Source organism: Taeniopygia guttata, chromosome 14, assembly GCF_048771995.1.
Source record: "Taeniopygia guttata chromosome 14, bTaeGut7.mat, whole genome shotgun sequence".
In the NCBI taxonomy this organism is placed as follows: Eukaryota; Metazoa; Chordata; class Aves; order Passeriformes; family Estrildidae; genus Taeniopygia; species Taeniopygia guttata.
This window is the reverse complement of record NC_133039.1, coordinates 8,890,486-8,906,279: the sequence shown is the minus strand read 5'-3', so window position 1 is coordinate 8,906,279 and position 15,794 is coordinate 8,890,486. Positions and strand designations below refer to the sequence as shown.

The 15,794-nt window shown below is 40.9% G+C and overlaps 1 protein-coding gene across 2 annotated transcripts in view; it reads left to right on the top strand.

Moving 5' to 3' along the window:
- BMERB1 (bMERB domain containing 1) overlaps positions 1-15,794 on the top strand; it is a 46,725-nt gene that overhangs the window by 11,085 nt on the left and 19,846 nt on the right. For both annotated transcript variants that reach the window (XM_030284967.4, XM_002197819.7), the window contains exon 2: positions 11,862-11,985. In XM_030284967.4, coding sequence (XP_030140827.3) covers positions 11,862-11,985 — 124 coding nt within the window. The remainder of the gene's footprint in view (positions 1-11,861; positions 11,986-15,794) is intronic.

Genomic DNA, 15,794 nt, shown 5'->3' with positions numbered 1-15,794 from the left:
CACATTTAATGCATAAAAAGCATCCTCAGCTTGTGTGGTCCAGGTTGTGCCTGTTCAGCAGAGATATTCTGCAAGGGAACTGAAATTTCAGGATAATTACCTATCAGAAAAAAAGAGCATGTACAAGAGCTCTTCCAACATCACTCTTAGCCAGGCAAAGCATTTTTTCAAGCATCTTTCTAGTTGTATTTAGTTGCAGTCATTTCATAGTAGCTGATGTGAGCTTTTTCCTCAGTAGGTTTTTTTGGTGTTGTTTTTTTTTCTTTTTATGGACTTTACCTTTTATGTAGAATAGTCTGAATATAAAATACCTTTGTAAAAGTATTCTTATAGTGGAGAAAATCATAGTACTTAATTTTATTGTTTTGAAATTATGTGGTTAGCCACAACAGAGTAAATCTGATGTCACTGTTTTCATGGAAGGTGTTACATCAAGGTGTTGCAAGAAAAAAAAAACAGTCTCCTGCAAGTCCTCCACATATATAGGTATTTACAGCAAAGGAAATATTGTCCTTGTAGCATGTTTGCATTCACTCTGCAGAGGGAGAAGAGACACTACTTAAAAGTCAATAATCTGTGTTTATAAGGAGGTCATCCACTGCCCTTTGCAGTGGAGTAAAATACACAAGGAGCAGGAAACAGGATCCCATCTCATGGAATATCCTTTTAACAATTTTCCCAGGTTTCCTCTTTCTGGAGTGGTAGAAAGGCAAGATATCCAAGCTAGAAACCATTTTCTGACTGCTAGAACAAGTTATCAGGATTCCCATCAGTTTCTAGGTCCTGTGGAACATCGTCCCCTAATTACAGTGGGCAGTTTTTGTGTGCTGCCCAAGAAGATTGAATAGCAATGACATTTTTGTGGGCTAACCCAGGGCATTATCAGATGCTGGTTAGGATAACTGGGTGTTTGCTGGTGAGTCAAATAAAGAAATAGGCAGCAAGGGAGATAGCTGTTTTGAGATGTGTATCTTTCTAAATGAATCAACATTGCAAACAGAGAAATGTGCAAACAGATGCAAATAAAATAGCAGGAACTGTTTATAGCAGTGCTTGAGGATTGTTTTATACCCCAGTCTGCACCAACACAAATTAGGTCAAAGATAATAAATTCAGATAAAGGTTTGTAAAAATGAGATTCATCACAAAAGACTTACTTAATCCAGAAGATCATTAACTTTGCATAATGAGTTCTGAGGAAATAATTAAATGGAGATTATATTTTCTTTTTTACAAATAATTTCTCATTAAATGTAAGAATTAGTACACAGAACTTAAAACTGCAAACAAAAGGTGAATTTATTATTTAATCCTGTAGAATTTACTGTGTGAAGAGTGGTCTGAGACAGGTTATAGTGAGTGTGTTTTGTCTATTCATTCTGTCTGATAACATTTCCTGAATAGAGCCAATATTATTTTCTTTGCTGGTTGCAAGTTATCATATAGCAACAGGAGAGATAAACATCTAATGAAATAAGAAAATCTCATTGCAAAGCCAGAGAATCAAATAGGAAAGGTTACCTGAGGGAGAAAGAAGAAGGGAAAAGGAAGCAATTTAGCTTAATTCATTTTAAAAAACAACAGATTTTATGCTGGTGGCATTCCAATATTTCACTGAAAGACAAATTTGTTTCTAGCTCTTCTTAGCCTTATATTTAATTCATAAATAGGGGATTTCAACTTAAGAAATGCAAGATTCTGATCTGTTTGGTTCGTAGTGGCTAGTTCTTGGTGAAGTGTATGTTCAGCATATGTCAAAAATCTTCTCACACTTTGTAATGTGGAGGTGGACTGAGATGAAATTTGTGGCTCAGATGAAAAAAATTTCCCTTTTCTAACACCTGCTTTCTTAGAAAGGTGACTTCTCATAGAGGAGACCTCAAACTTTGCACCAAGGATTTGTGTTTGTATTGAGTTTTTCAGACAAGAGTGAGTTCATCTGTGAGGTATGAGGTCACATATTGCCTTGGTACTGAGAATTTCTCTGGGCAGCATTTTAAATGGAACACATTCCAGACTGGGGATGTAATTAAGAAAATCTTCTCCAGGTCTGTGATTTGTAGTATATGAAACAGTATCTTGAGAAATCAGCTAATTTGTCTCACATGCAGAGATTTATTTATTTGTTTATCTGTGTGTAGGGGCAGAGAGAAGAGTGAGAAACCAGAAGACCAGAACATTAGGGGAAGTTTCTGGTTTTGGTCCTGCTGGGATAATGAGGGCACCCTTCCATCTAGTTAGGTCAGTAGGAGAATCCCTGCTGAAATACACAGTGGTACATCTCCTAGGAAGAGGTGGGAAAATGCCACTCTCTTATTCCAGTTACAGCAAGACAAATTAGGTCGCTTAGTTCCAGACTGACATGTAAAGTGGTCTGGGGGAAATTGCTTTCACACCTCACCTGAAGTCACCAGCCAAATGTGTAAGCAGGGCTGTTGTTGGAGCATCTGACAGCAAGGAATGTGGTACTTGTACCCAAACTAGAGTTTATTTAAAATTGGAAATAACAGTAGGAAGTCTGGAAACTGTTCTTGCACAATTCAATTATAGAACTCTGTGAAGTCTGTCATAATTCTCTGCAGACCTAATTATGTGGACAGCTTTTCTTTAAATCCCACTCAAACCCACTTAATCCTTCTTTATGCACAACAGAAATGGTTGGATGAGATACCACAGGCTATTTTGCAAATGGACTGAAGTTGTCTTGGAGAGAGTTTGTGGCTCAGTTCAGGCAGTGAACACTGGGCTCTGAAATGGTGACACAAATCAAGGGTGACAATGCCCTTCCAGTGTGCTGGAATTGCTCTGAAAAATTTCTGTATGTGAGCAAATGCTTTTTGCGCTCTGTCAGGATTTCTGAGGCACAAGTACAGACACCCTGTGCTGCTCGATATTTGTGTCTAATGTGTGAAAGGGCTGTACTGAGATGATCCTGGGCTGGCTCCTGAGCAGTCATTTGCAGGCCAGCTTGCATCTGAAGGCATCAGCTGTTGTGACCTTATCACAGCCACCATAAGGAAATAAAACTTAAATCTGCCAAATTTAGAATCTGGATATTTGAAAACTGCAGAGATGCAGCTGATATTAATCCAGAGGGTTTGGTTTCAGTTGAGTGGAGAATTGTGTGAATCCATGAATAATGTGGCTGGGGATTGTTAATTTGATAGGAGTTGAGTTTAAAAAGGTTTTTATAAAGGGATATTAATTCCAACTCCCTTTGCTGTTTTCATGGTTATGTTTCCCTCATTTTTATGCATTTGCCCTCTAACCAGCTGAAGAGATGTGTGTAACCTTGTTATCACTGAGGGAATGGAAATTGGCTGGGGCATGCACATTGCCCAGACAGAAGTCTTGGAATCGACTTCAAAGTAGCAAGGTTGAGCCCTGTAATTGGAGTGTCAAAGCCCCTAAGGGTTTTCAAGATCCAACCTGTAAGTGCCATTAGGTAATTTATCTCAGTGGACATCCTTCTGCATATCCTGAATTTATTTACATCCTGCAAATTTCTATCATATTAATACAATCTGTATTATGACAATATTATATATTGTTATAATACAATGTCTGTATTTACAACAAATCAGGCCTGGGGCTTTTATTCATTGTTTATGCAAAGATTTTAATAAGAAGTTGTTTTTTTTCTTATCTTTTCAAAGAAACTTTAGTTCAGTATTAAGTTCTGCCTTCTTGGTCATTTATTGCTGTGAATACTGAAATCCTGTTTTCTGGTCTGTAAATATGGTTTTGTATTGGCTCTTAAACTACTGCAAGAGAGGGTACTACTGAGGAAAAGTCCTCCCAGAGTATCCAGAGTATTGTGAGTCACAAACCAAAGACATATAAAAATAGAGAAAGCTAGCAGAACTCCCAGTAGTAGGAAACATCACCATGAAAATCATACTAATATTGCTACAAACCAGCGCCAAATCAAACACAGATTTACAGCTAGAACTGACTCTAGTTACAGATAATTAAGGAGCAAATTGTCCCACTGTACTGAGTCAGTTCCTTTCATACACAAGCACCCTCAGATCCAGAGGGGGGAACATAAAAGCAGAGATGGAGCACTCTGGTGAAGGGATGGTTTAATTTGACAGGATGGGTCCTTACGACTTCCCGCATGGAGAGTCTGCAATCTTGGCAGGGGCAGTGTCTGACTGGACCTCAAACTGCTAAATCCCACCCTAATGAGGAAAGCCCCAGATAACAAATGAATCTTCTCGGCTTCCTGAGTCCTCCCTGCTGTGCCTGCAGATACACAATGCCTGAGATTGTTCACAGGACCTGCCTCCATCACCACCAGCAGGTGAACACCACAAGGCTGACAGCGTCAGAAGTCAGGAGAGTGCTGAAATCTGAAAGCTGAAGTGCAAGGTAGAACAAATGGAATTTACAATCCAAATATAGGATAGCAGTATAAATTTTGAGGTTCATTAAGTCTGAATATCACATTGAGGCCTGTGTATGACATTAGGTTTCTGCAAGAACTCCAGCCTGGTGATGATTCACAGGATCCCATTGTCAGGGCAGGATGAACAACTATTGCCAAATGAGCTGTTTTTTTCAGGATATCATTACAACAAAGATGAGGCTTTCTATGCACAGAGCAGTTCCTTAAGACTAGAGACATCTTTTCCCTGGGGGAAGTGTAAGATTAAAGGGTTGCATAATTACCCACTTAGCAAACTGTAACTGTCATAAACTGACAAAAAACAAAACCAAGAATAATTACTGCTTATAAATTTTACAGGATAACAACCAAGTCTTTAATTGATGCTTTTTTTAAGTGGCAAGATCTTTATAGATCTTATCACTATGGATTTGTGCTGATATATATATTTAAATAGGGAGCAAGGGCAGAAAGTTGTCCCTGAATTAAAAAGTTGGAACCATCATTTAACTGTAAAACTTCTAGTTAGCAAAGTACTGAAGACCATCCTTAATTAGCAATCATTTTTATCACTGACTGTCTATTTCTGCTGGGGGATATGTAGTTCAGTGAGAAAACTCAAAGCAGGATCTCTTTCAGTTTTTGAACCAGCTGTATTCAGTGCAATGTAACTTGTTCTACAGAAGTACAGGCAAAAAGATGGAAAGCAGCTGAGAATCTGCAGGCACTCCCATCAGATGTGACAGGAGACATTATGGGCAGTTCTTTGAATATAATAGCACAGGAACCAAAAAGACTTTCAGAGATAGAGGAAGGAGTTAACATTTAACGCTGAGAATCTGGCATTTGTATTTCAAGAGAAATCTCAGTGAGACCAGGTATGCAAAAGGTTGAAATGGGAAAGAATAGACTGCTGCCAACAGGCTTTCTTGCAAAGGTAAATAATAAAAAATAAAAGGTCAAAGCTTGGAGATAAGAACAAGAACATACAGGATAAGCTACTAAAAGAATATTTTTATAACCAGAGGCTCTTAGACATGGAACAGACAGGGCAGTGATTCTGGAAGTGCAGTGGGCAGTTGCACACACTGTCTTTTATATTCTCTGCTCACCTAATTTTAAAATGAGGTCACAAGTTAGAGTGTGAGCAAAATACTTTTGAAGTGGAAACTTTGGTTTGAAGATGTCTAGGCTGTAAATCTGTGATACTTAAAGAATAAAAAAAGTATTCATGACCTCGACAAAATAAATCCCAATGTTATAATTGTGCTGTTACAGCCAGACCACAGCTGGCTGATGGGCAGAACCATCACCAGTCACAGCAGATGACTCAGTAGTTCTTGGGGAGGAAATTATATGGCAGACAGAATGGTCTGTGGTGGGTTTTGAATGAGCAGATTTGGATGAATAGAGAAAAAAATTAACCATATGTGTCTCTCTACAGACGTGAAATTCTGATCTCTTGCCTGAGGAGCTGCAGGATGGAGCAGATGCAAGGGGCTGCTGGAGTCCAGCAGTTTGTCCCAGAACATAAATGATCTTTACACAGCACAGTACAGGGCTGAGGTAGCCTGTGCTTTGTGCTTCCCAGGTTTGCTGGAAGCAAAGATGCACCACAATTCCCCAGGAATCAGATAAATCCCCCACTTGTTTTTCCCCTTCTCCAAATGACAATTGTGAGGCAGGGATACTTGATGACCATGACACTTCCAGAGATCCTGGTGTTTAATCAGCTTCCAGCAGGCACCTCTGGATCCTCCCTGCCAAAGAGGGTCCCTAGAGCTGCCAGCTTCCTCAGCTGCCTGTTGCAAAGCCAAGCTGTAAGGGGACCCAGCCAGCCCAGAGGTTTATGCTGAGACATGGAGCATGTGAAAAAAACACCTTTGGGATTTCTGGGTGCCCTGCTGTCTGGCAAAAATAGTTGAAGCTTTGATACCTGGTTTAAGCCAATATCTCAGGGCTCTAAGATTACCCCCTGTGCATCTGGGAGCTGCATTGCAGTTGAAACTTCTGGTATTTTTTTGAAATTTAACACTTCCAGAAGTGCAAGGCTGTTCTGGATCCTCATGCACTGAAAGGAAACGAGAGTCTTTGCACAGAAGGATGCTTTTTGAAATGTGTTGAATCCCATGTGTTATCCCCCAAATACTCTGAATGGCACTTCTCTGGCATTTTCCAGCAGACACAGTTTTGTCAGAAAGTTTTGGCTGCCATTGCTTGCAGGGACAAAGCACATCTGGCCACCTGTGAAGGACCTGTGCTGCTTGTGTCAGCCTAAAGTGCAGTGCATGGCTCTATGTGCTAGAGATCCCAAAATTTAAAAGTGTTGCTCCATTCATGGAGAGGTATCAAGAAGAATTCAAAAATTATAACAGGCACAATAAGAAGAAAAAAAACAAATCAGCTTCCTGCTAGAAGCGAAATTCAGCTGTGTTATCTCCAGCATTTAGTGCCATTGACAGCAGTGGAAGCAAAGTGATTCTGAGAACTTCTGCACATCTGACTGTGAGTGGAGTAGCACATTAGCTCTTTGCTCCTCCAGTAACAGCCTCTGCACACTCCTGTTGTCTTTGGAGATTGCTTTTCCATGGTATTAAAACTCACCAGGAATTTGTGCTGCTGCTGCTGCTGCTGCCTCAGTGCAGCCTATTAGCTGCTGAGTCCTGATGAACCAGCAGCACCATCCCACATTTACTGAATTTGGTGCCATCACCAACCTGTTCTTGGTGCTAGAGAAGAAATAGGAGAACAAATTGACAAGCAGAGGGAAGAGATTGCCTTGAGGGAAAAGAGGAGATTACAGCATTTCTGAAAGGCCCCCTGAAAGGACTGTGAGCTGTATTCTACAGCAGGATGAGGACATTTCTGGGATGTTTCCCAAAGCCAGACTGCTGCCAGTGTCCAAACCAAGTGAGGCAGGCAGTGGAAGCAGCAGGAGTGTGGGATGTGCTCACTGCCACAACAGCCAGCTCACTGCCACCCTGGTACTGCCCCTTTTTTCCCTTTCCCCCATTCTACCCATTTTAAATTGCACAAGACTAGAGCCTCTCAGGAAATCCAGGAACAAAACACATTGCAGCTGTTTATATTGTATTTATATGGTAATTCCACCATAAAGCATTGAATAAATAGAATGTGCCACACACATGCCAAATTTAGTAATTGTTAGGATTCACAGTAATAGAATGCTGCAGCGGGCTAGATTAGAAATAAGGAATTAAATGTAGATTTTCATGTACAGGTTAGTTATTGGCCACTGCATCCTGCACCAGAAGGATTAAATCAAACAGAAAAAAAATTAGCTCTGAGGCAACAACAGAAGGTATAGTAAAAGGGCTGGCTACAAGGCTATCAGTTCATGCCTCCAGGTAACATGTTAGTGACCAACTACAGGAATAATCTGGTTCTTTTCACATGAACATATTTTTATCTGGAATATTTTGAACTATAAGAAATTAATTTTTCTGCATTATGCAACTATTTCAATTTTTGCTTAAAGACCAAGCATGCTGTTTTTAAGTGGCTCTAGCTGGTTCTCCCTTCATCCCTTTCTGACCTGTGCCTCCTGCTTACTTCTGCTTTGTCTCATCAACTAATAGTGGTGTTGAGAGTCTTGATTTTGATATGTGAAGTAGCATGAAGAGTTTACTTGCTGCACTCTGCTCTATTAGCACTTAATATACTATAGCGAAAAAGGATTAGCTTGAGAATTTCACTGAATTCTTTGAAAAAGCCCCAAAAGTTCTGACCCAGATTTGGAGCAAAACTTATCCATTAACATTTTCTTACCAAGGATTAGCTTATTATTGGACAATTTAAGGGAGTAAGGCCTCAAACTGCTCCATTTAAGTCCAGTCCAGAACAATGACTTACAATAATTTTTATCTGGAGCACCATTATTGGGTGGGCTGGAGAGCAGGTTTGCTGCTGAGTGGTTTCCACATCAGAGAAGTCACACAGCTGGTCTGTGCCACCATCCTTGGAGGAGCTCTCAGCAGCCATGGGTTGAACAGACAGAGTCTCTCATTTAGGATGGCTCACCCATGTCCAAGGTGAAAAAGAGAAGTGGAGGAGAGCTGGGCCATTGCCCTGCCCTGTGCTGGAGCTCAGCTCCTGCTGAGGGACTGAGGTGGCTCTGGAAGGTGTGGCTGGGTTTCCAACAGCAGCAGAGCCCTAAGGAAGAGGATCCAGAAGGCCCTGATGGAGCAGACCCTGCCCTTGCTGGGTGTCCTTCACCTGCAGCTCCTCCCTGCATGTTCCTGCCAGGTCCCCTGCAGGTCAGTGCTGAGCCATGCCTGGAGCTCAGCAGGGTGACAATGACATCGTTTGGTTCTACAGCAGAGATTTGGGACCCCTCGTGTCACTGCCAGACCTCACCTCCTCCCTGCCCTGCTTTACAGTGACAACAGCCCCAAATGACAATTACATGGCTGCAGAGCACAGGGAGCCTGTCCCAGGGCCACCAGGGACAGCAGCAGGATCTGTGCTGGTAATAAATCACAGCATCCCTTACCAATTGCTCTGAAACTATTGACAACAGGTGTAAGGCCTTCTCCCATTTCTCATTGTCCATTCAGGCTTCTTTTAAAGTTTTATTTGCACTTATTGACTTCATTGGCAATTTGGTTTTTTGTTGCTTTTGAACACAGCTGGCTACTGTTCTATTTCGGGCTGGCACACTGAGGATGAAGTGTGATCATTAAGTAAATACCCAGTTTAACTATACCAGTCTGTGTTTAAACTGAAACAAAGTTATGAATAAATAACTTCAGGTTTGCCTCTTCAGCTCTCTCAGTATGTCTAATAGCTTGATAATTTTATTTCCCTATAGTAATTTTTTTCATGCTAATATCTTTTTGTGCATACAGTAATATAATTTTACTTGGCTTTTTTTGTCACTGAAAATTATCCTGGAGATTGCAGAACAGACAAAACAGTTTCATCCTGCCACTGGCTGGGACTCATCTCAGTGTTGTCTCCACTTTTGCTTTATGAATTTTGTCTCATTACCAGGAAAAAGCTCAATATATGCTAAAAAATAGTTGATTGCTGCATACCTGCTTTAAATAAAATGAAATGTTCATTCTTTCTTTTTGTAAAAATGTAAGAGACTTCTGTGGGAAGCTGTTCTGAATCATGTCTCAGAGCACTAGAGATGTCATTGCTCACTGGGACAGAATTAGAGCTTTACTTAAAGGCTCAATGATGTTAAAATTATCTTCCCCAGTGGTTCACATCCCAGGAGCTCAAACCATTTCATAAAAAATAATTAGTTATCCTTCAGCACAGCTGCTGCCAGGTGGGCCAGTTATCCACAAAGAGAATGGTGGTGTGTGAGGAGGGCTGGGCTGGCAATCCTGACCTGGCCTCTCCAGGTGTCCTCACCCCTGTGCTCCATTCCAGCGTTCCAGCCACATCTCTGAGCTGGCAGACAAGCTGTGGACTAATATCTGATGCTTTCTGTATTTATTTCCCTCCACTTTCAAACTTCTGCTGCCTTGCTTGCATTTTTGATTCTTTTGGAAGCACAGCATAATTTTGGATTGCTTTCAAAAATATTTTCTCTGGTTCAAGCACACGTTGAGTGGGATGTGAAGGAGAATCTCTGGCTGCTCTGCAAGGGTCGGAGCAGACTTCTGCCTGTCACACTAATTCCTGTGCTGGTTGAAGCACATCCCTGGGGCATAAAGCTTGTTTGTTCCTGAATTGTTGAAATCACAGGGTGGAGGCCGACCTCACACGAGTGACACCACAGCACTTACAGCTGGAGCTGCAGAGTGCAAGTAAATTAGTTACTTTTTTTTTTTTTTTTTTTTTTTCTGTTGTCTGAGCTCTTGAGAGATAATTTCACAATATGTATGTGTAATTTATTTATGGTTTATAATCCTATTTACCAGTATTATTGGCTTTAATTCATGGTAGCATCAGAATAACTTCCCATCTCCTGCTTATATTTCTGGCAGTGAAAATGAGAGGTGAGCCTGTGAGAACCTCAGGACATTTAGGCTACACATTAACTAAATATACTCCAACAAACACAATGATTTCTAATAGGGAAATCCATGTTGTACAGGCAGCATTTGTGTGTTCAGACACACAAGACAACCTTACTTTACAGACCAGTTTTGCAATTTGAGTTTTAAAACAACTACTGAAACATGGCTATTCTCTCATGGCAGACATTTCAAAACCTGTCTCACTTTTTTCCACTGAAGATTCTATTATCTTGGGGAAAAAAAAAGTGATTTTAAAAATATTTATTTCCCCACTTTGTACATTAAGAAAGGAAATCAAAACTTGCAGATAATACTAGCAGGATAACTTTAAAACATATTTTATCTGTTTTTAAATACAAGGGAGATATATTTTTTTAATATAGTATAGAATGTTTTCCCTTTGCCTCCATTTTGGGAGAGCCATGAACTGAGCTCATACAGAGGCTGTTTGCTGAGATTTTATAGTTTCATTCCTACTCCAAGTTTTTGTCAGAAATTCTTCTCAGCTGTGCTTAGTGTCTCATGAGGGACTTCAGAATTTGTCTCCTCTTAATTAATTGAACAGCTTATTTACTGATGCTTTTTGTCTGCAGTTTTCTGCATAATTATGCTGAGTATGTTTTGACCTCTCTATTTTCCCCTTTTCAAATCAATACAGCTGAAACAGGCCTTTTTTTCAGGAATATCTCTCCATTTGGGTACCAAGATATGCAGCCAACCTGTTTTGCAGTGTCTAAATTCTTGTTTAACGTGAAGGCCAAGTATGATGACCCCTTGGAATGGGGTTTTCCAGAGGCCAAGCAGCTCTTTTCTCACACCCATCTTATATAAATTGGCTGCTCTACATTCAGGGAGCACAGTCCATAGCCATGTTTCTCTCTGGGCTACAGAGGTAATACATCAATTATGGAGAAATAATCACAGAACCCTCAACCCATTTGATGCCCTTGTGAGAGCCCCTTGCAGGATGAGGTCCTGCATCATTTCTGATCCCATCCTTGGCTCCTCTTGGTGGGGCTGGGTGTAGCTCAGGGTGGAGCAGCATGGAGAGGTAGAGGGGTTGAGGGTGGGGGACATTTGTGGGTTTGTGTTGCCTGCACCAAGGTAGGACTCTCCAGAGCTGCAAGAAATTGCTCTGAGAGGGTTTTGTAGCAGTCACTTTGTGGTGATATCAGCTGAGGAATGGTGGCTGTGGCTGTGGATGGGGTTGGGATTCCTCAGAGGGATGATTGAGCCTGACTAACAAAAGGATTGTACTTTGGCTTAGGGAGTATTTCACTTCTAAACTGTTACATTGCAAGTAATAAGCAAAACAATAGAAAAACCAGTCAGCACAGCACTTAGCTAGAATTTTTTTTACTGCTGGAATTAATTACTCCATAGTTAGGTAGCTCGGTGATTTAATTTACATTCCTAAAAAACACCATTAAGACAGTCTGACTGGCTTAATTCATTTTCTCTGCTTCCACACACAGATCAACTTGACATCATTTCAATGGCTGAAACAACAATGATGCCTGAGGAAATTGAGCTTGAGATGGCAAAGATCCAGAGACTTCGGGAAGTCTTAGTCAGAAGAGAATCAGAACTCAGGTTTATGTAAGTATCAGTCCTTCTGGGAAAACACTATGCAAAATTAATCAAAATAGGAAAGAATGGTATTTAGAAGACTTTTATCTGCTTGACATTTTAAAAGGGAGAAAGATAAAGAGCATCCCAGTTAGGTGAGCACTTACAAAATGCCTTTGGGAAATGATTTTTGTAGTTGCAAAGGAAATTACGGCTTTTTTATTCAGCACCGTTTTTTTCATTCAGCACAATTTGCAGAATATATAAAACAGATCTCTTACTTACAAAAGGAAAGTTTAGCAAAGTATGTGTCTATGCAGCATCTTTTCCTACCTGATTTCAGTCCTTTGTGGCAAGGATATTTGTCTGAACAAAATATCAACAGGTAGGGCATTTGAAACTTCCACAGTCTAACCTAGTTCAGGCTTTATTCCTACTTCATTAGTGGTCTTAGACAGTTCATGTCACAAGAGAGCACACTGTGTTCTGCACTAATAGCAGCCAAGATCTGACATTTGTTAAATGGAAGCCATTTAGTTATGAACACAAAACACTTTCTGATCTATCAAATTAAATAGCAATATTCCAAGAGGGATTTTCAAAGTTGCCAAAAAGGTCAGGCATAGGAGCCTCACTGAAGGTTTGTGAATATTAATCCAGTTCTGATGGTGAAGGCAATAGGGTTAATATTCCTAAATCATCAAATTTAGAGGATCAGAGCTTATTCCTAAGAAGTGTATTATTTTGAAGTGTCCTCAGCCTGTGAGTATCTGAGGTCAGAAACAAACGCCTTTGCTGACAGGCCAAGAACTTCAGTAGCTCTAAAACCTGCTGAGCTCAGGCCCTTGGCATTAATGAAGCTTCAGTAGCCTGAAAAAACTCACTGGCTTTCTGCTCATGTTAAAGTACAGGGGGCTGCCCCTTTGACCCTTACACTGGAGGTTAATTTTAATGCCCTGACTTGCATTACCAGAAGCTGGAAGCCTCACCCCTCTGCAAACAGCACAGACTGCCTTTGAGTATTATCCCAGAACACTTCTGCCCAGAATCACTGCTTAGACACCTTTGGAATAGGGGCTGGTAATAGTGGCACTGACCTTTAGGAATGTCTTTGTGGTGCAAACAAAGTGAACAGGAAAGGTTTTGTCACTCCCACTCCTGACAGTCAAGTCACTGCTTGGTTATTGGTTTGTACATAAATTTAATCTGGAAGAAGCCTCATCATTGAACCCTGCACTTCTCTTGACATTTTCTATATCAAACAAAGCTCTGAAATAAACTGCCCCAGTGAATGAGAGCAATTGTTGTGTTTGTTCTGGTATCCAGTCTGTTCTTTTCATTTCCCCCATGCTCACACTCTTTACTCTTGCCTGGCAGGTGTTTGGGTCAGGGATTTAACACAGGAGAGCTTGCTTATTGAAAAGGGAATAGAACTGGTGTTTACCCTGTGCAGCTGCTCTCCTCCTGGGATAGATCTCATCCTCACACACTGCCTGGAGCTGCCCAGCAGCACTCCCAGCCTCTCCCTGGCACTGGCAGGAAAGCTCTTTGAGCATCAGCTCTGGGAGGCTCGGCCCAAGGTCCTGGCAGAGCCGGCAGGTGACAGAGGTGGCTCCAGTTTCTGTCTTTTCTAAGCCATGGAGAGCCACAGCCACAGACCCTCTCATTCCTTCAGCTGCAGCAGACCTCATGTCCACTTTTTCAGGAATATTCACACAGTTTCTAGCCCAGCTGCTCCCTCTGACTCTGCTCATTAATCCTTGAGGCAGTTAAATTCAGTTTGTGAATGCCACTGAATGAAATGGCCAGAGAGAAGCATGCAGGTAGTGATACCCAAGTAATGCAGCAGCACTTGCTCTTTATTGCCTTTCATGCTGGGTAGTTTACACTGACAGAAGGGCTCGGCTACATTTGTCTTCAATGACAAATATCTTTTAATGACAAATGTATTTTAATGAACTATTGCTGAGATTAACAGCACAAGTCATGGTTACCTCAGTGGTCCAAGTTTTGTTTCTGTTTCACTAAGCAAAGTACATAAACTCTAATACATAGACACATTGTGGAAGACTTTATATGTAGCCATATTTCTTTCTTTTTCATTTGATTTCTGAAGTAATGAATTGCCAATATCCAAAGACCAGAAGTCTGTATGTAGGTCATGAATTTTAGTAACTGATTTCTTCTGACAGGACTAGATTCCCCTGGGAATGACCTATACATGCAACCACATGAAGCTGAGCCTCCTCAGCCAGGTTTAAGGCAGACTCAGCTTTGAACACTGCTAACGAGCAGCTCCACACCTACACTCGGGCCAGCTTTAATGAGAGCCACATCTCTTTAGCTCTTGCATCTGCTTTAGCTTTTCCTTTAATTAGAGCAAAAGGATAAAACACACACGTAGTATTAGAGAAACTGTGTGGTATGTTTGTATTCCCTTCTTTGCCTTTCATTCTGTTAGCAACAGAATAAAAATTCTCTTAGGTTAAATTGGTATTTTTTTATAGTTCTTATGAAAGTATGAACACAATAAAACAATTCTGTAACACTTGCACATTCAGGCACAGCTCACATTTCCAGCTACATTTTTTAAAGTAATGGTTCTTTCTTCTCGCTGTCTGTCTGATCTTTTTATTCACATGTAGCCAGATCCTAAAGCAGGAAAAGCACTCTGTAGCTGTGCTTAAAGAAAGCAGTGCTCTGAAGCTGTGCTCAGAGTGTCCCCAGCCCTCAGGGTGCCCCTGGCTCCCTCTGTCCCAGGCACTCACAGCCTGTCAGCTCTGCCTGCACACACCAGCAGGTGCCACAGCTCTTCCCTCTGTTTAAAAATACTCACTCAAGAATAAGAAAACAAAACACTGCAAGCTAGACCTGCTGCTGATGGAAACCACAGCAAGCTCTTCCTCTGTCCGGTTTAATCCATGGAAGAAATATGCTCTAAGGCTGCTAATTGAATTTACTATTTTCCTTGAAGAAGATGCAAATGAAACAAGGACATTAGGCAGAGAACTGCTCTAGGGTAGCTTATCAGCCATTAAAAACTCCCTAAAAACCCAGCTGAAAAAGACCCCTAGCAAGGTCTAGATGCTGGACTTGGGTGGTTTGCATTTTTCACACTTCTGTGTGAAATGGGAGCATCAGAAAGGTGATGCTGTTTGTGTCAGCTGAGGTTTGTTCAGCACCTGTCCCTTCACACAACACAAACTCTGCAAGAGGGAGACCTTGGCATTGCATGGAACCACAGAACATTACATGGAAACACAGAATTACATGGAGTTACTTGGAGGGGACCCACAGACTGGTGGACATGTACTAGTATCCATCAAAATGATTTTAAAATTCAGAAGATATCTTTATGAACTTGCTGCAATTCACTGCCTCTCTATACCAGCCCACAAATGATGTGCTGTCCCCGGTCCCACAGAGCAGCACATACTGGATTTTAGTGACAGACCAAGGATTCACTCTCAGACAAGCACAGAAATTTCTGTAGTCTGCCTATCACTGTATTAAAAAAACCTTCCCCAAAATAGAGAAAAGACCATCTGTGACAGCCGTGGAAACAGGCTTTACACTGTTTAAAAATGAAACAGCAAAAAAATTTAAGTGAAGACCATAAATATCTGTACGGTTTCAATACATGTGATTTTTCACTCTTTTGTACTACTTTGCAGTCCTTTGTACACTCTTTTTCCTCTGCCTTGCAGAGAGAAGTAGAAATTCCTTACTGGTGCACTAAACATAATGTAAGACCTCATTTCAGTAATTAAAAACTAAAGCATTTAAAGATGAAGTGTTGTCACACAAAGATACATTTAAACACTATGACTTTCTGGAAC